This window comes from Rutilus rutilus, assembly GCF_951802725.1.
Source record: "Rutilus rutilus genome assembly, chromosome: 2".
Lineage (NCBI taxonomy): Eukaryota > Metazoa > Chordata > Actinopteri > Cypriniformes > Leuciscidae > Rutilus > Rutilus rutilus.
Window position 1 is genome coordinate 40,406,069 of NC_140210.1, and position 21,030 is coordinate 40,427,098.

General features: G+C 39.0%; 1 protein-coding gene across 1 annotated transcript in view; it reads left to right on the top strand.

Annotated features, from left to right (window-relative positions):
- The window catches only part of tbck (TBC1 domain containing kinase), a 60,705-nt gene that overhangs the window by 19,581 nt on the left and 20,094 nt on the right, over window positions 1-21,030 (top strand). Inside the window, exons 21-22 of the mRNA XM_084402222.1 lie at window positions 3,967-4,003; window positions 5,161-5,322. Of these exons, the coding sequence (XP_084258348.1) occupies window positions 3,967-4,003; window positions 5,161-5,322 (199 nt within the window). The remainder of the gene's footprint in view (window positions 1-3,966; window positions 4,004-5,160; window positions 5,323-21,030) is intronic.

The window sequence follows — 21,030 nt, forward strand, 5'->3', positions numbered from 1 at the left end:
ACCACCACCATGCTTCACTGTTGAGACTGTATTGGACAGGTGATGAGCAGTGCCTGGTTTTCTCCACACATACCGCTTAGAATTAAGGCCAAAAAGTTCTATCTTGGTCTCATCAGACCAGAGAATCTTATTTATCACCATCTTGGAGTCCCTCAGGTGTGCTTTCATGTGTCTTGCACTGAGGAGAAGCTTCCGTTGGGCCACTCTGCCATAAAGCCCCGACTGGTGGATGGCTGCAGTGATGGTTGACTTACTACAACTTTCTCCCATCTCCCGACTGCATCTCTGGAGCTCAGCCACAGTGATCTTTGGGTTCTTCTTTACCTCTCTCACCAAGGCTCTTCTCCCCCGATAGCTCAGTTTGGCCGGACGGCCAGCTCTAGGAAGGGTTCTAGTCGTCCCAAACGTCTTCCATTTAAGGATTATGGAGGCCACTGTGCTCTTAGGAACCTTAAGTGCAGCAGAACGTTTTTTGTCTGTGCCTTGCCACAATTCTGTCTTTGACCTCTTCAGGCAGTTCCTTTGACCTCATGATTCTCATTTGCTCTGACATGCACTGTGAGCTGTAAGGTCTTATATAGACAGGTGTGTGGCTTTCCTAATCAAGTCCAATCAGTATAATCAAACACAGCCGGACTCAAATGAAGGTGTAGAACCATCTCAAGGATGATCAGAAGAAATGGACAGCACCTGAGTTAAATATATGAGTGTCACAGCAAAGGGTCTGAATACTTAGGACCATGTGATATTTCAGTTTTTCTTTTTTAATAAATGTGCAAAAATGTCAACAATTCTGTGTTTTTCTGTCAATATGGGGTGCTGTGTGTACAATAATGAGGAAAAAAAATGAACTTAAATGATTTTAGCAAATGGCTACAATATAACAAAGAGTGAAACATTTAAGGGGGTCTGAATACTTTCCGTACCCACTGTATATAAATATATATATTCTGATTACATGTTTTTCATGGTTCGTACAGTCATGAAAAACCTGGAAAAGTCCTAGAAATTTGTTTCACAAATATCTATATTATAAAATAATAATGTAATTTATAACTAATTAAAATACTTAATATCCGTCACGTGACGTTTTGTTCTCTGTTGTTCTCTCTCTGACAAGCTTGTACTTATTTTGTATGAAACCACACACAGTAGCTTGTCATCAATTTTAGTAAAGATTTTTACTCTTATTTTACATTTATACAGATGTTTTACTGAACGGTTAGTCCTGAATATTTGCCTCAAAAGTCATGCAAATTTATTGGTAAAAATATATATGAGCAAGGGACCGATTACCGCGCGGGCTTACCAGGGCATGTGCCTAGCTTTAGACAGGTCCGTCTCCAGGGCATGGCAGCCTCTTAATCCGTCCCTGGTATGAGCCCTGTTTTTTGACAGCAGATCCTTTCCTGAGTGATTGAGTGCATCTATGCATTCTGGTCCTGTCACACATCAGCTTCTCTCACACACAGCTGACCCTGAGATTTGAGCTCTGGCCAAGTTCTCCAAAAGCACGCGCAGACCGGAACAATCTGGGATTCACAAACTCCCTCTTTATTTTTTAAAACGCCGGGTTGATGTCTTTCTACACTGTTGGATAGGTGACCTCCACAGAGACATCTCTATGATTGAGGATCCAAATAAAAGATGAGTTGTGGGAATCAACACTGAACTGGTCTTTGATGCAAGAGGAGTGAACTGGTGTTCTGTTCAGCCTCTGAACAGCTGCTGTTATGGTTCGACTGTAAGAATGAAAAGAAAGACTCGTGAGAGGATGTAACTGTTGCCGAGCTCTGAGAAGACCATTATATATGCTTAAACCTGCCAATTCCCAATGCATTTGATCTGGAAGTGTTTGTTTTCTTGTCAGCACAATCCCAATGTCACCTTGCGCTCTTTTAAAGGGGCCATGTCAATAGCATTTTACATTCTTCATTGGAAGAAGATGGGCCAGAAAACAACTGCCTAGAATACCCTAACAACCATCTGCTCATGCCCTAGCAACCTGGAACACAGTGGTGTGTTGTGCATGGGCAAACGCCAGTCATATTGTCTTCACAAAAGTTGTATCTAGATTATTTATGTCTGTAACCAGATGCTTTCAAGCCATGGCCGGTTCTTCCCATAGTTGTCATTTTAATTTTCTCTGCAGTCGGGATAATATTTGATCTTGATTTGACTTATCTTGTTATTATCAAAGTGTCTTTGATGCATGTGTACATCTTGGCTGATGTTAGTTGAGGATTTGGCTCAGTTCTGTAATGTCTGCATGAGTGCTGTTATATTTGGCAGCGTAAGGCCTGAAATTCACTGCAAAGTGACCTTATTTTGTTGTCCTGCTTCATGTTGGCATTCTGGTGATGTTGGATAGGCCCTTCTTCGCCAAAACTAACCGCCATTATTTTGCTTTCCTTTCGAAGCATCCATTGAAGTGCTCAGGCAAAATAGCAAACACATAATTTTGGATCTAATTTGGTAATGTTTGTTATGATGTAATTTGGCCTTCTCCTAGGTCACTTTCTGTAGATGAACGTTAACGGAAGTTTGGGGTCAGTAAGATTTAAAAAGTAATAATAATTGTATTCAACAAAGATGCATTACATGTTTTCCGATTTCAAGATTTCAATGTTTTTCTTTCGTACCTTTTTATTTATCAAAGAATTCTGAGAAAAATATATTGTGGTCCCACAAAAATATGATCAGCACAACTGTTTTCCACATTGATAATAATCAGAAATGTTTAGTGAGCAGCAAATCATGATATTAGACTGATTTCTGAAGGATCATGTGACACTGAAGACTGTAATGATGCTTTGATCGCAGGAATAAATTACATTTTAAAAGAGATTAAAATAGAAATCGGTTATTTTAGATTGTAATTATATTTCACAATATTACTCTTTTTACTGTACCTCATACTCTCGTGTCACGATTCGATACATATCACGATGTTGAACTCGCGATACGATATTGCAATACTCTAAGACATATGGTTTATTTATTATTCTGTTGATTAAAATGCTAAATTTGGTATCACATTGTGGGTGTAAATGAATAGGCTTGGACTTGGACAATGGTGAAACCAGAATAAAAATATTCATGATTCTGAAGCTGTAAACAGAATTATTTTAGACTAATATGCTTGTACTCTTTCACTGGCTAGAGATATTGAAAATAATGTAGACACTTTTTACTGGTAATATAAGACATTGGGCATTATCAGGACCCACAAATATTCCCTCATTGCATTATTCAACATTATATATAGTAGTTTAATGTAGTACTGACCCTAAAACTCTGTAAACTTGAATTTTTTCACACACAGTCATTTTCATTTTGGGTGAACAATACATATTGTCACTATTCACGATACATGTAGTTGCATTTTTGCATTGCGATATATTGTGACGCGATATATTGTTACACCCCTAGTAGCGTATATTGTTCAATATTGGGTGTCAGGATGTCATTGTATTTCGTCCCATCATGCACAGCTCCTTGTCTCCTCTTAATTCGACTGTGATGTCTAGCAGCGGTCAGTCTGTCTCAGTTGGAGATGGAGCACTTCCCAGGCTGGCTAGACCGAAGCCTGTCTCACACCCGTCCTCTCGTCTCTCCCTAAACCCCTCTGAGGCCGAGCCACCAATCAACTGCCGAAATGGATTATACATCCTACCCAACCGCAACCGAGCAGAACCATGGGAAAAGAGGCAGTGTTGGAACAGGTGCTGGAGGGAGACGCTGTTCATTACACTCCCACACACGTCCTCTCGTTTCACAGTGGGCTGTGAAGCACAGGCCTGAATTGCAAATACAGGTTTCCTCTGATGAATTGAACAATAGCTGAGGTGTTTTATTGGGAATTATAAAAGGGCCCGTGCTGTTTATTCATATTAATCACGTCGTTGCTCATGTAGAACCGGCTTTTGTGCAAGAGTGAACATTCTTTCTTTCTGTTCCTTTCAGCTCTACGCGATCCCGTGGTTCCTTACAATGTTCACACGTAAGTATTAGTGGCTCATGTTGACTGCAGATCTGAAGCATTGGGCAACATTTAGCTATTTTCTGGATGCATAGATGATACCTAATGCGCAATTTAATTGGTAAATTAACAGATGGTAAAACTATAGAAGGACATACAACCATGTAACTAATTATAGTGTTTTTTTAAAGTGATTGACTATGTAGTAATTTATGCATTCGCATTTATTTTGTTTTGAAATATGAAATATGCGTTTATCTTCAAAGACATAATCAGAACATGAATTGTTCGCTTTCAGAGACTTGCATTTCCAGAACAATAAGCTCTGATGGATTAATTATGCATTGTTTTATCAAAAATACTGTAATGTGCAGTAGCTTGTGGTAAAAATAGACATAATAATAATAATAATACTGATAATAACAAAATAATAATTATAATTCTTATCATATATATTGAATAGTAATATTGTTAATGCTGTTAATGTTGTAATAATTGTTATTTTTTATTAATAATAAATATAGCAGATCTGATTTACATTATGTAAAACTGTACTTGTATAGTTTAATAAAAAAAATTAAATAACATTTCAAGATGCTCTGTTTCAGAGACTTACACTTTCTAAACAATAAGCACTGATGGACTAATTGTGCATTGTTTCATCAAACATTGCAACAACTGCAGTATTTTGTGGTAAAAACAACAATAATAATTTTCTATTAATATTTTATTGTTATTGCTGCTATTTTTATTGCTATTAATAATATAATAATTATTGTTTTTATTATTAATAGCACAATATTAACAGTGAAAAACTGTACTTTGTATAACTTAATTATGCTCTGTTGTCTTTTGATGATCACACAACAAACAATAAGTTTCTTTCTTTAAATGCACAACAAAAATGAATAAAAGAACAGATTTTTTTTTTATTATATATATATAAAAAAAAAAAAAAATCAAACAATGTCAATTACATACAATGTCTTTTTTATAAACATGGATAGTTCCTGTTCCTGTGAATCTGAAAATACACAATCTGGAATTACAAAAACACACAATATAGCAACAGCTATGATACAGTAGGCCTGTTGACCATATTAATGCACAGCTGTTAAAGTGCAAAGGCTGCAAACTATACTCGCAATAAGTCATTTGTTGTCCCATTTCCTCCGCAGATGTGTTCCCCCTGCACAAGATCTTCCACCTGTGGGACACTCTGCTTTTGGGAAACTCTTCTTTCCCCTTTTGCATCGGTGTAGCTATTCTGCAGCAGCTGAGAGACCGTCTGCTGGCCAACGGATTCAACGAATGCATACTCCTCTTCTCAGACCTGCCCGGTAAGAGTCAACGGCGCACAGAAAACATTTTATTTCCATATTCTTTTGTAGCATTTGAATGGTTTCCCCCTAAAGTTCAACTGTAATATTACAAAAACAGTTGCGATTTAGTTTCCCATGACCACCTCCGACCCAACAAGCTGTTGCTTCTCTACCTTTAAGACTTCTATATGTAAATGACTGTTTAGCTAACCTCTGTGTACCAGTTTTCGTTCAGACTCTTTTTCAACAGGGCTAGTTGTTGAGTATTGAATAGGCATTGAAAAAGGCAGTTGTATGCTAATGGAAATTTGTGAATTACTTTTTTGCTTTTTCGTTTCCATAAATTTGCATTGCGAATTTGCGAATGAATATTTCTGCATTGAGCTTTTGGTTAAAGTGTATGCTAGAATTGTGTTGTAGAACAGGTGCATTGTGTGTAAATCTACTTTATGCTGTTTAAACGCTGAGTTTATACTCTTAGAAGAAAAGGTTCTATATAGAACCTTAAAAGGCTCTATTGGGGCTTTCTCACTGTATAGTAATAGGAACTCCGTTGTGGGAAATAGCCACCAGGGCGGTCCCCCGAGAACTACATTTTCCCCTAGGGCCATTTTCCCAGTTGTAGTAGTGACTCTGAAATGAAGTAAGCCGGCAGACAGCGGAGTCATTTAAGCGCGGCATTCAACAACTGGAGAATTTAGGATGCTGTGAATGGTTGAAGTGCCTGGACCTGTGTTTCATATGGCATGCATTCTGCCAATCAGCACACTCTTAAAACACTGGTAGTTCCTATTGTGCTGGGTTAGACTCTACTCGGAAGTAGGAGCTAATTTAGTTCCCTCTAGAAGGTGTTCCTAGAACTAAAATCATTCCCAGTTCCTGCGGTGTGAACATGCTTAAAAGTGGCTACTTCCTCCGGTGCGAAAGCCCCTTATCAGGCGCTTCATATATAGAACCATTTAGGAGTTTCCACCATGGGATCATTTCATGGATTTAGATTTATTTAATTAATTTTATTGTAATTAATTTGTATTTTTATTAAATGTTATGAATTACACACCACTCAACATCAACTCAAACTCAAAAAATATAATTTTGACCCAAAACTCATTTTGAAATTATTATTTTTTTTAATTTAGTGTTCATCCGAGTGGTCCAAGACCTTGGACTTTTTTTGCACTTGAACCGCGAATACACACAAACGAATTGACTGGATTCGAGGAGTTTATGTGGTTGTAATAAGAAAAAAATATATATATTTCTTCCCTCACGGGGCAATTCGACCTCCTTAGGAATGAATTGAATGAGAGGAATGCTTCAGTATACATAGAAAAAACTAAAAAAATGCTCAAAATTAAAACATAAAATGCTAAAATTTTAATAAAAAAGATTTTAGAATGTCTATATGTGTATCTGAATTAGAGCTGTAATCGGGCCTTAAAAGTTCGGCCCGAAAAGGCCCGAGCCCGACAGAGTTTGGCCCGAGCCCGACAAGTACATTTTGATTGACAGCTTTTTAAAAGCCCGAACCCGTTTACAGCCCGACTGTCCAAAAGGCCGTCTATCAGCAGTGATAAGAGTGTCGGAGAATAGCGCGGACACGCGCTTCACACCGCGAGCCGGCACACGCACCACTCGGCGGAAAAGGGAGAGAAAGAAAAAAAGAGACTGCGCCCCACGCTGTGTGCACCTTTGTCTTTCGTAAAAAAATGAGTAATTTATACATTTTTTAACATCATTTATTCATGACTAACGGAGGCTAGAGGCCACTTGGAAGTTGGAACAAAGAAATAAAATAAGTCCTCCAGAGACCAGCCTCCACTTCACCTCCTCAAGATCCATTTTCACGCTAATCTAAACACATCACCTGACCGCTCATTTACCACGCAACCCGAAGCGCGAGCCCGAGCCCGGCCCGAGCCCGTGTAAAATAATAGAAATTAAGACCGAACCCGACCAAACCCGTCGGGTCCCGTTGGGTTCGGGCAAAGATCTTCAGCTCTAATCTGAATGCATACTGAAGAGATACTCAAGAATTGACTTTAGGACCCAGCGGAACAGCTCATTTGCTCCATATTGAGCTATAAGGCCATCTAGTGGCAAAAGTCACAAAATATCATGTTATATAATTTTTTTTCCACAAGAGGTTGGCAGAGACACCCAAATTGAACCAATGTGAGATATTTTGAGCTGGTTATGCATGTCTGGAATGTTATTTTGAATTTAAGTTGAAAGAATGTGAGGAATGTGATTAAATTATATTAATTATTGATCAAATCTAGTAATTTAATGGTACATAAAATAATTGTAAAAATCTCCCAAAAAATGCATAAAAAATATTATAAAAATTAAATGATATAAGCTTTTTGGACAAAAAAAAAAAAAGTATAATTTTAGGGCTTCGGGTCATTTTGACCTGCGAGGGAAAGATTTGTTACAGAATATGCAATCAATTAAGATATTTATTCTTATATAATGGAATCTTTTTTAAATAAAAGGTTCTTTAAAATTGAGTCAAGAACCTCCTAGGGTTCTATATATAGAACTCCATTTAACCATTTTCCTTAGAGTATAGTGGAACAAGGATGCTTATAAATACACGTGTGAGTTTGCTGCAGTTGCTGCAGAGCAAATAATGCACACTTGTCTGTTTAAACACACCTCTGTCAAACAGTGTGCTTTATTCCCTCTGAGCTTCCCAATGCCGGGGCTCAGTTGAGACTTGTTTGTGATGAGCTCAGGATAAGTTATGTGGCTTATGCCGTTCTTTCCCCGTGGTATGTGGGAAGAGGCAGCTGGCACCAGTGTGGCGTTCCGGCCGGGACACCGTGTGTCTCCTCTGGCATCCGCTTGCCACAGTTCCCCGAGGTTGCTGTCAACACGGAGCTGTGCCGTGGCTGAAGTGATGGACGATGATTGAGTCTAATGTGAGGGAATTAGCTGGGAGCATTCAGCGCTGCAGGAATGCTGATGGTGTGTACACTCAGTCACAATGCAGGGATTACTTCCCAAAATAATGTGAAAAATATCCGTTACCATGGTAGTTGAAAGCAGGAGAATTCCTGAAACTTGTCACCGTATCTCTCGGACCAAAACGCTCAAAACAAGGGTTAAAGAAAGCTTGTTTTGGTAGCGAGGTGTGTGTGTCTGTACTTGTAAAAATCAAGGTTAAAAAAAAAGCATGAAAGAGGCATTTAAATGTCTTGTTCTTATTTAAATGTCAATGGATATGCATGCTGTCACGTTATGTGTAGGACAAAGCTCATGGAGACGAGGAATATGTAGAAATAACATTTAATAATGAAACTCTTAGGGGAAACAACAAACACTCACGCCTACATTGACGATAACAGACATGTGTAAACGCAGCCAGGGACTAACAAGATAACTAGTGAGGTGATTGATAATGCACAGGTGATAGACATGACTAATTAGAACAATCATGGAACACTAGGTCACAGGACTGAACCAAAAACAGAATGAAGGGGGGAAACACAGATCATACATGTAACAGTATGCCCCCTCCAAAAAAGGTGCGTCCTCGCGCCGCACATAGTCCAACTAAGGAGGGAGGGAGGGAGGGGGTTCTGGCGTGGAGTTAACAAAAAACAAAAAGTCCAAGGCACAAACAAAAACAGCCCATGGAGGAGTGGATGGTGGGAGAAGCCAGTGGGGAGCAAGGAGCAGGAGAAGCTAGATGACATGCCAGGACGAGGCCCCAGGGCGGAGTCGAAGGTGTAGATGACTTGCTGGAAGGCGACACCCTGGGGACGGCCGACGGAGATGATGCCACAGATGGAGACCCTGGTGAAGCTGAATAGCCAGTGAGCCCACGCGAGACCGCTGGTCCTGGAGACTGAGGTGGAGCTGTGGCGACGAGCATCCGAGTTGGAGTCGCAATACCAGAGGACAGAGGCTGAGCCGGTGGGACCAGGGACGAAGGCGGAGCCGGGGGAAAGGCGGAGTCAGACGGAGCTGAAGGTGCAGGCAGGTCGACGGCTGACCAAGGCGGAGCCGGAGGGACGAGGGAGCCTGGAGAAGCCGTATGGCCGATGGTTTCCGGTGGAGCCGAGGGAGGGAGGAGCCAAGGCGGAGCCGAAGTGTCGACAGGCTGAGGTGGAGCGATCTGCCCAGAGGCTGGAGGTGGAGACGGGATCCTCCAGGCTAGGTGGAGCTGGTGGCCTGAAGACACTGGGCAGGTCTTCAACACATATGGGAGCTGCAGAGGGGTTGAAGGACAGCAGCGGAGGCAGGGCTGAGGAACTGGCTGATTGAGGAGGTGGGAGAGGGAGGCTGGGTGGGCATTCAGGTAATACAAGGGACACTGGAGATGCAGGGTGTGCTGGAGATACTGGGAACTCTGGAGATAAAGGGGAAACAGGAATTACCTTGCCAAACCAGTCTAAGAGGCTCTCCTCAAAAATGTCCTTCAGTTCCTCATAATATATGCCAGAGGCCACTGACATCTCATCCACAGCAGTAGTGGTGTGAGCGAGGCTCTCATCCCAGCCCTCGAGCTCCACAAGCACTCCCTCTGCGACGCACGATGTTGCCGGCTCATGCACCTGGTCAGGCTCCGTTTGTGGTCCGGGGTCTGTGGCGATGACACTCTCCGTCCTTATCCTCGGTACTGGCTCGTCTATCGCGGCAGGCTGGTCTCCACAGTCTGCGGTGGGCACGTGCAACTTCTCCGTCGCGTCACTCGCTGGTGGTGGATGGCTGGTCTCTGGCGGTGATGGGAGTGAGGTTGGTGGTGATGTCATCCTCAGCGGGGCCGATGATGTATGCTGAGCCGCAGTTCATCAACACCCACTCCATATAATCGGCGAAATTTCCCCGAGGTCCCAAAACGGGCAGGCGGGCCTTCGTCTCCGCGTTGAGGCTTGTAAGGAAAAAGACGCTCAGCGATCTGTCAGGGAAGGAGGTAAGGCACGCCAGGTCAAGGAATGCGCAGGTGTGAGACTCGAGGGAAAGCTTCTCCTGCTCCAAGCAGAGTTCATTCTTTCACTCACTTTGAGGGTCCGTTATTGTGTCACATTACGTGTAGGACAAAGCTCATGGAGACGAGGAATATGTAGAAATAACATTTAATAACCAAACTCTCAGGGGAAACACCAGGGGAATACACAGGGACTAACAAGATAACTAATGAGGTGACTGACAATGCACAGGTAATAGACATGACTAATTAGAACAATCATGGAATACTAGGTCACAGGACTGAACCAAAAACACAATGAAGGGGGGAAACACAGATCAAACATGTAACACATGCTGGTTATACTTCCTGAATTTTTTTTTTTTTTTTTTTATCCAGTTTAGAGGATGTCTAGTCCACTTTAGTCTGAATACAATTGAATCAATTTTTATGAATCTCATATACAAAATCATAAATAAAATAAATATGTTATCATTTACTTACCGTCATGCTATTCCCAAAAATAAAATAAAAAAACCTTTAACAATTTAAGTTGTTAGTTAAAGCAGTTAAAAATAATATTTTAGGTTTGTATTTTTTTCCACTTTACACGCTTAATTTACACGTAAACAACTTTGACATTTCTAAAGACTCAACTGGTTCAGTGTTGTTATTGTTCAAATTAAAACTTAAACTATTAAAAATCATTTTCAGTCTAAAATAAGATTAATAAGATGAAAAAATTGCCTTGGCAACTAACTGAACGTATTAAAATGACTAAAACTGAAAGAATAATATAAATTAAAGCCCGAATAAAAATGACAAAAAGCTAATTCAAAATATTAATAAATACTCTAATAGTATATACATAATACTAAAAGAACATTGTCTCAGTCATATCAGTGGTGTACAAAAAATAAGTTTTATGAAGCATAAGCATATGACCAGTATGGAAGCTTGTTTCTGCCACGGAATAATAATTAAAAATACAAAGGGTAATTATGACTTTTTATGCCACAATTTTGACTCTTTTTCTCGCAATTTTTCTGAAAGTTTATATCTTGCAATTCTGAGGGGGGAAGTCACAATTGTGAGATAAAAAGTCGCAATTACCTTTTCTATTTTATTCAGTTGCAGAAACCAGGCCAGCGTATTCCAGCATTTGACTAAGTTAATAACCTAAACCACCAGAGGATCTCACCTCACTCGTTGACATGTCCCAGGGAATGCCTGTTTGTTAGGCTGTCCTTCTAGTGGAGGCCACAAAGAGGATAATACTGTCACATCAGAGTTTCGGAAGACATATATGAAACACAAACACTACTTATTGCACCTTGAAAGCTGAAGTGTTGGGCACTAGTTGCACCAAATGGAATTGCAAAAGTTATTACTTCAAACACACAGTGCCATCTAAATGAATTTTCCGCTGCTTCTAGAGACTAGGGTGTCACAGAGAGAAGTATGATTTGGCGGGAAGCATGATCTAGTGATATCTGTCAGGTGGCAGGGGTGTTTTTATGAGAGGCATTCCAAACTAATTTTGAAAAAGGCAAAATCAAATCAAATCAAAGGCAATCACAGAGAAATCTGTTATAGATATGGCAACGATGTTCAACAGCAGCCCATGTGACACGCCATTAGTCTTTCCTGTCAGAAGACAAATATCCGGCTGGAAGTGAAGCACAAATCACATTTTGACAAAAAGAGCATCTGACTACAAGTGGCTAATAAGCATCTGTCACTGACAAGTCTGGAAATAGCTTCAACGATTTTACAGGACGGTCTTCCATCAGATACTTCTAAAAACTTGACTTCACCAGAGAACGCAAGGGATGCTGCATGGCTCCAGGCGGGAAGACATGGGTTTGATCAGTTTCCAAAGCCAGATTATCTAGCAGGGCTGTTTTGGAGCTGTCCAGTTCTGTCAAAATCAGTTTTAAACCATGTAAATCTACTGGCCCGAATAAGTATCTGGAGTCTAACACTCAGCGGCATGTAGTTGACTTCAGAAATAAAGATATTTCCTTATGAATTATAAGGAAAAAGTGGTCTGGGTATGTTTTTTTTATTTATTTTTATCATCCATTATTAATGGATTAAATCAGCTCTGGCATCCATCATCCATCAGAGATCATTGCTGTTAGATATTTTCTCTTTAGAAAGTGCTGCACATAGAGTAGTAATAATAGTAATATTTTTATATTAGTTTTATTTTTGTACTGTTGGTTATTTTAATCACCTCCTCCCACTAACTCTATTTTCTATTTATTTATTTTTAAACATTCTTTTTTATTCTAAATCTATTCTTTCTGTAAATGGGTCAGTGTCAAATCAGGGTATATAAAAAGGGAAAATCTTTTAAAAATAAAAAGTTTTGTAAAAATGCTTTACAAAAATTAATGAAATCTATTCAATGAAATGAAAACATTGTTAAGTTGTTAGTTAAAGCAGTTAAAAATGATAATTTAGGTTTGACGTCAGTTTACGTCAGAAATTTGAAAAGTATCAAATTTCCAATTATTATTATTTTATTTTTTTTACAAATCTCTTGACCTTTTATGTTGGATTTTGACATCTACTTGACGTGATTCAAAATAATAATAATAATAATAATAATAATAAATACTGACCTAACAGACAATCATGATATTTTGACAGACACTTTCTGATATTGCCTGCTTTTCAAATATTAATAATATTTAAAAAATAATTCCACTACTGTTCTTGAAGATATAATAATGCAGTGACGTGTTATTACTATCTCCAGAGTGTTACACCACCTAGACACAAACTCCACAAAAAATATCAAAACTAATTTTTAATTAGAAACATCAAAAAAGAGGTGTTTTCCAATAATAATTTGACTGTATTAATTGCATTTTTAATGTAACTTCACAGATGGAAAAATGATCATCGTTGATCAATGTTTTATGCTTTCTATGCTATTAAATACCTTGGTATTACTATGATTTTAGACATGCTACCATGATAATACCAATGTTTCAGGATAAAGCATTATGTTTTTGGGAATGTAATGCGGTGGTACCATAGTATTCCGTGATGTTTCTTGGAGTACCATGCTAATATCATGGCATATCATTATAAAACGAACTATCATACAATACCATGGTATGTTGGTTTTATCAATCTACTGCTGATAAGACTTTTGCCAAGCTCAGCTAGTTGTCTAGGTAGGATTTTGTGTTTCAGAGGAAGACTTGGAGAGAATTATTTACAAACATGTCATATATTATTTCTCTGGGAAGTCTGTATATGTTGCCTGGGGTTTTTTGGGGGCATATGCAAAGCATCAGTATTCACAAAACAGGGAATTTGTTTCAAAGCAAAACTTTTGTCAGCTTACTGACTAGTAACATTATGCTGTGAAAATCCGCACAAGCTCTCAGAGAATTAAACGCCTTTGAAAGTTACGCGTTTGAAGCCGAGGACGGGGCTTTTTTTTTCCGCAGGTTGAACGGAGGTCTCGTGGGATTGGCGTCTCTTCTCTTTTCTGTCTGTAATTGTGGCAGCAATGTAATTAACACCGCGTGGGGCGGGAGTTCCTGGAGAACGTGGATGAACATGCAGACATTTATGTTTGAGAAGGTCACGGCTGTCATTTCTTCCACCACATGCTGTTGAATTGTGCTCTTGCACTGCCTCTGCCTCTGCTGTTACTGGATCTCCTTGGCAGGCGTCCATGATGGGGGCCGTTATCTCGCATCTTGAGATTGTTTCGGTTCGTTTGTCTCCAAATCGCTCGTTTTAAATGGCTATTTCCTGGACGCAGAGGAGCGAGTGGCATTAAACATTTAAAAGTCATTGGAAGGAGGCGGCTGGTGTATCCAATCGGGCTGCAGGGTCGATGCCAATAAGATTTAGGGATTTCATATTTCTGTTCTTTTCGCTGGCAAGCCACATGAAAGTCTGAGGAGTTGAGGAAGAAAACTCCTTTTATAGGTAAAATATTTGTCCTCGCTGCTTACCAGCTCACTCTCGGTTTCCTTCAGTCAAGCACTTTCAGCTCAAGCACACACGTGTTGATTTCACTGGATTTGTGAAGAGTTTTTAAATGCAAATGTTTTTAACCCAAACTCTAAACCAAATGATTAGATTTAAAGGACATTTTCACAATTTGGTCTTGTTAACTATTGCCAAACCCTGCAAACAAATGTTAATCAGAAGCATTTGTTCCTCCTTTGAGAGGGTTCTTTTTTTTTTTTCTCTGAGATCCAGCCAGAATTGCACAAACGTTGTTCAACTCATTTTTACATTTGCTGCAGAACATGTGAGCACAAAGTGCATTTCTCACTTACCGCAGTGCTACAGTGTTGTGGATGCTTGCCAGGGCATTACTATGTGTTTGCTAAGGTGTTCTGGGTGTTTGCTAGAGGAACAAATGAATATTCTGAAAGTTTTATGATAAAAATATCAATATTTAAGTGAAGTGAAGTGACGTGACCATACTCGGAATTTGTCCTCTGCTTTTAACCCATCTAGTGCACACACATTAGTAGCGGTGAGTAGTGAACACACACACTGCAAACCGTAGACACACACAGGCAGCCATTTTGCCGGTATTGAGAATTGAACCCGCAACCTTTGGGTCCGACTCTCTAACCATTAGGCTACAAAGATGCTATACATTAATAATTGTTATTGTTAACCACTGTGAATGAAACTTTTGAGTTTCCCAAAAGCATCGCAAAGCTTGATCGTTGGTGGCAAGCGTTCTACGATCAACTTAGGCTTACGATGATTTTGGAAAACGCAGCCCTGACCAGTTTTGTCAACTGATTCACAACATCCGACTGACAACATCCGACTCAAAAGAATGATTCATTCACAAATTGGATATTGCTTTTACTTTCGCTGTTGTTATAAATAATAAGATGCAACTTGGGAGTAAGCTACACTAAAGTAGTAATGTTTTTTTTGTGTGTTTTTTTAAGGCTATTGGCTGTTTAGCATGTTTTATACTTTTAGAATTATTTTTATATCCTATACTTGTTATCTGTTTGTTTTTTTGTGACCAGTGCACTTTATTCTTTGCACTCTTTCAGACTCCTTTATTTATTGATGTAGAAGTGTGTTTTGTTGCGTATGCAAGGAGAAAGTGAGATTACAGTATAGAAAAAAGTTTTGTTCAATTCAGTGCTGTTATAACTGTAATAAACAGAAATAATGTATATTGGTTATGTATATCGGTTATCGGGCATATAAACATGTGAAATCAGTATCGTATCAGTTATAAAAACTCAATATTGGTCGACCTCTACGTTTTCTTCCCTATTGTGACGCATATCTGAGTGAAATGACTTCTCAAACAAGAAAAAAAAAAGTAGGGAAGGACTTGATTTTGTCCATGGGGAATTGGATGGTTTTGGTTTTCTATTGGTGGACCTCATGTGATTGACAGGTTGATCCCGCCCTCTCGCCAGTAAACGCGTCACCAGAGAAGAGATGACGCTGCTGGAGAGAGGGGAAATTATTTTGATTAAAGATTATGAGGGAACATAACAAATACAGCAGTTTACCATTAAAAACATACAGATAACAGATAGTTCACCCAAAAATGAAAATTCTATCATTGTTTACTCACCCTCAAGTTGTTCCAAACCTGTATGAGTTTCTTTGTTCCGCTGAACACAAAGGAAGATATTTGGAAGAATGTTTGTAACCAAACAGATCTCGGTCCCCATTGACTACCATAGTATATATTTTTTCCTACTATGGTAGTCAATGGGGACCGAGATCTGTTGATTACAAACATTCTTCCAAATATCTTCCTTTGTGTTCAGCAGAACAAAGAAACTCATACAGGTTTGAAACAGCTTAAGGGTGAGTAAATGATGACAGAATTTTCATTTTTGGGTGAACTGTCCCTTTAAAGCGCATTATTTATATATGCCCATGCCTTACTCCCATTCCCATAGCATCCAAAGACATTTTTCCATTGAGACTTTAAGCACCATCATCACATTCCTCTGTCCTAACGTGTTTGTTTGACCCACTTGTTGCTACATGACTGTGTTTACTTTACACACTTGTTAGCGCTAAATATAGAGTTGGTGAATCTGTGGCTTGTAATTCCTGCCTCCCGTACACAAACGTCTCAACTTGTTAATAACAAGTTTTAAAAAAAAATTCATTTTTATTCTCTCACGCAGGTTACTAATTAAACCGTGGAGACTGGGTTTGTATACATGACTGCGTGTTTTGTTTTGGCCACAACTGCAGACATCCTTTTCGGTTTTAAATCACAAAAGCATGTATTTCGTTGGAGAAAGGTTGTGGAGGTGAATTTTTCTCCTCAGTCTTTTTTATTGCCTCATAAAGAGGATAGCTAACCGCTATCACCTTTATCAAGGCCATTTTTTCTTTCCACTCTTATGCGTTTTGGAAACTGTGAGCTGGAAAATGATGGTAGTGATGAAATGTATTCACGAGCTGATAGGTGTTAAATGGCCCAGACTAACATCAATCCGTTCTGTCAATAGAAGGCGTGAAGCTCCGGGTGGAGTTTAGCGGAAGTGCCTGACAGATGTAAATTTTTAAAGGGTTGTACTGATATTGATGCCAATTAAGGAGGGTGGTACTGTTGATGATATGATATTGATGTGATACTATTTAATGATAGCAAATGAGACATTGCTGAAATGAATACATTTATTTAATAATATTTAATATTACATAATATCATCCAAAAAATCTAATTAGTGTATCTTGGAACAAACATTTTATATATATTTTTTTCTCTAGCTTTCAAAAGTTTTGGGTCAGTAAGATATATTTTTTTAAAGAACTGTGATGCATTAAATTGAGCATAGGTGACAGTAAAGACATTTATAATTTTACAAAAGATTTTTATTTAAAATAAATTCTGTTCTTTTAAACATTCAGGTCATCAAAGAGTCTTGAAAAAAATATGCCAAATAATTTTTGGATTTCTGATTGTGACACTGAAAATTCAGCTTTGCATCGCAGGAATAAATTGCATTTTAAAAGATATTAAAATAGAAAACTGTTATTTTAAATTGTGATAATATTTTAAAATATTACAGTTTTTACTGTATTTTTATAAAATAATTGCAGCCTTGATGAGCATAGGAGATTTCATTTAAACGCTGTAAAAAAAAAAAAGGGATGCACGATATATCGGCCACCATATCGGTATCGGCCGATATACTGTATGTTCATTTTTGATGTTATCGTTATCGGCCCGATAAGAAAATTGGGCCAATATATTAAAGCTGATAAATGATGGATTATGTCCTTCAGCTGAGACACTTCAGTGTTCACCATGATGCTTTTGAATTGCTTGAAATATGATTGGAATCACTTAAAGCAGAACTTGGTAACTTTTTTAACTTAATAAAACTGTCTAGAAATCATTTGGATGGTTAAACAACCTGTTCTGGTGAAATTGGTGACTTTCCCCGCTCCCCCCAGCGTTCCCAGACGGAAAACCAACCTTGCAACTTGGGGACTACCGTCCCGGCAGCGATTTTTTTTTTTTTTTTTTTTTTAATTTATTTTTTTCAGGATGGTAGGGGAAAACTCATGAATATTCATTAGGCAAGTCATCCCTGATTGGTCTTAACCCCAGTGACGGGTAGGTTTAGGGGCGGGGTTAGGGGTAGGTCATCAGACCCCCAGTGGCGGGTAGGTTTAGTAGTGGGGTTAGGGGTAGGTCATCAGACCAATCAGGGATGACGGATGACTTCCCTAATGAATATTCATGAGTCTTCCCCTACCATCCTGGGAAAAAAAATATTGCGTCCCGGCAAGATAGAAATTGGAAGTCTCGTGAGAAGCGAGAACGAGCGCGAAACACAAATTGCTTTACGGCAATTCGACATAAACACACGCATGTATGATGTATTACCCACCTCGGTAGACATAGCTCCACACGATACAGTTGGCTTGCTCCGATCATAACTAACGCACATGAGCAGCGGTAGAGAGGGGGAGGAGGCCGCCGCAAGTGAGTTTTTTTACGACAGTGTTGTGAAATATACGCCCCACAGCTGTAGGTGCTCGTGGGGAAAACATGCGACAACAAAAGGGAAAATCAGCGAAGAAGTGACTAGAGTTCGCTAGAGTTGCCGAGTTCTGCTTTAAGAAAGGAAAATACAGTGCAACATGTCAGGCACGGCGCCAGGATTCCAGTTTTGGATGGGCCAGACCAATTGTGGGTGGGCCTTAAATTAAAACGTAAAAAAAAAAAAAAAAAAAACCTTATCCAATCACTGCTTAACCCAATAAAAAAAATATTGACTACTGTTATATTATCTGTGCAGATTATCTATAGATTTTAATATCTTGATGCTCTTTAAATATTTTGTTGCATTGTTAAAAGTTTCGGTGCAGGACAGACCTATCCGCGATCGCTCTCCATGGTTCTGACCAAAGAAGAGCGCTTTGGAATCATCATACGCATCGTACGCATCATACCTGGGCTGCGTTTCCCGATAACGTTGTCTCTTAGCGCGCTACGAATACTCTTAAGGTATAACTTAACTACCACTAAAGGTATATCATTGCTAGGCGTCTTCAGGGCTATCATCCACTCGCGAGGCAGAGGCGCTGAAAGGCAGAGGCGCTGGCGCCCTTCAACGGCGCTGTTTTTGACATGATTTTGACGACTTCATTAAGTTTTGTCTTATAGAAAACTCTTTTTAAAATATTTTCGTTTTGTATAAATTGTATCTTAATTTTGATTAATTTTATCTTAATCAATGTTTTATCAATCAATTGCCCGTATTTAAATAAGAAGCAAATATATAGCAGACAATGTAATAAGGCGCCGGCACGATCACTTGCATTGCACGTAAACCGGAGGGCGCCGAAACTCCGCTTGTGCCTCACTGATTTGAGAAATATATGTTATATATTACAGAAAGCTTGAAATGTCTACTTTTAAACGAAAATATTCAAACCAAAATAAATAGGCTACTCTCTAATTATGTATTCCGAAATGTGCATTTCTCTCTGGCGTTCATGGCGAGTCCGCATCGTCAACTTCATCTTTGCAACGACACAGAAAACACCAGTTTATTACTAAACAATTAAATGTCTCCTTGCTAATTTAGACACATTCATAATCATTACTTTAACCGGTTCTTTGTGGCAAGCTTTATGCGTGCGGTCATAACGCTTATTATCCTGTAGGGTTATTGACAAAATTAGAATATATTAAGTTTTTTTTTTAGTTTTTTTTTTAGGGTGGGCCTGTTGAAAAGTGGGTGGGCCTAGGCCCGTCAGGCCCACCCATGACGCCGTGCCTGCAACATGTGCAGCGCAAGTCTGTAATTATAGGCTACAGAAAATTTTAATGAGAACACTATAATTGTGCGCTTGGTACATCGATTTAATGGTGAGACTTTTGTTTTTGTAATCAGGCTCTCAAAAAGTATATAAAAATTTGGATTTAGATTGATCAGCCAATATATCAGTTATCTGCTTTAAAATATAAAGAATTATCGGTTATCAGTATCGGCCAAAAATTTCATATCGGTGCATCTCTATCAAAAATCGTATTTTACCCCAAACTTTTGAACAGTAGTTTAATTTATATTTTTATTTTGTCATTTTTAAGTTTAAATGTCCTGTTAATTGAACCAAGCAGACTTAGCCATGGCTCAGTGCTGATATAATTCATATAAAAAAATCTGGCCACTAGTTTAAAGTGAAAAGGATTCACTTCAGTTATTCCTCAGGTGCCCAAAAAAAGACCATGATAACCATTTGTTTACACCAAAATATTGCAGTTACTAGCGTTATTGTCATTACAAGCATAATAATAATGTCTGTTCCACATCCTGTAGAGGCTGATTTCACTCCTTCAGTCATAGTGGATGAAGTCAGGAGAATTTAGTAGTGTGTAATTTAGTTCTTATCCAACTTTACTACTGAATCCAGATGACTCCTTCAGGCACGTCTATTTCATGCCATGTGAAAGTCAATATCAGTGTCTGAATAATGTCTGCATCTAATACTGTGACGAAAGCTGTGTTTATAAAGATGAAATGTGGAATGCATAGCCAGACCTGTCTTTCAAATGCATGGTATTTGTCTTGACTACAGTGGGAATTCTGTGCTGGAAGGCGGTGGTGTTTCATGCAACATTCATGCGTTGTGACTGAATGTCTTTACTCATTCCTTTTGTGCCACTGTGTTGGGTTGGGATTCGAGAACCGGTTCTTATGGAGTCTGGATTGTATGTGGGGCACACATGTGGGATTTTAAGGACCCCCTAGTGCATGCACTGTTCTCAGCGATTGGGAGGATTGTATGTAAGAGTTACGGCAGAGGTGACAAGGCACCATATTTCTGATGTGCGAATGTCTCGAACCTCCAGATCCATATGTCATTCCTCATCTCTGCGTCTAGATTTGGGTCAGTGGAAGGAGGCACAGGGAGGTGATGGTTGGAGGAAAGGCGGATCATCTGTCAAGTCTCTAATGCACTGACTGATTGGTGCCTCATCTCTCATGCTGTTTGCATTCATCCTCCTCCCTCCTCTCTCTCTCTCTCTCTGTTCCAAAGCCTCGCTTGCCATCTTAACTGGAATGAGCCTTATCATAGGTGACTGATTTGAAACACTGCATGCTACTGACTTGATTTCAGTAGCATGCAGTAGTCAAGCTCCAGATGTGAAAATTCATCTAAAACAATTTTTTTTGCATTGTCATTTTTTTTAACCTGAGAATGTGTACAAATTTTAAGAGTGCTGAGATGGGATGGTATGTGTAACATTTATAAAAGATTTCTATTCCAAATAAATGCTGTTGTTTTGAATGTTC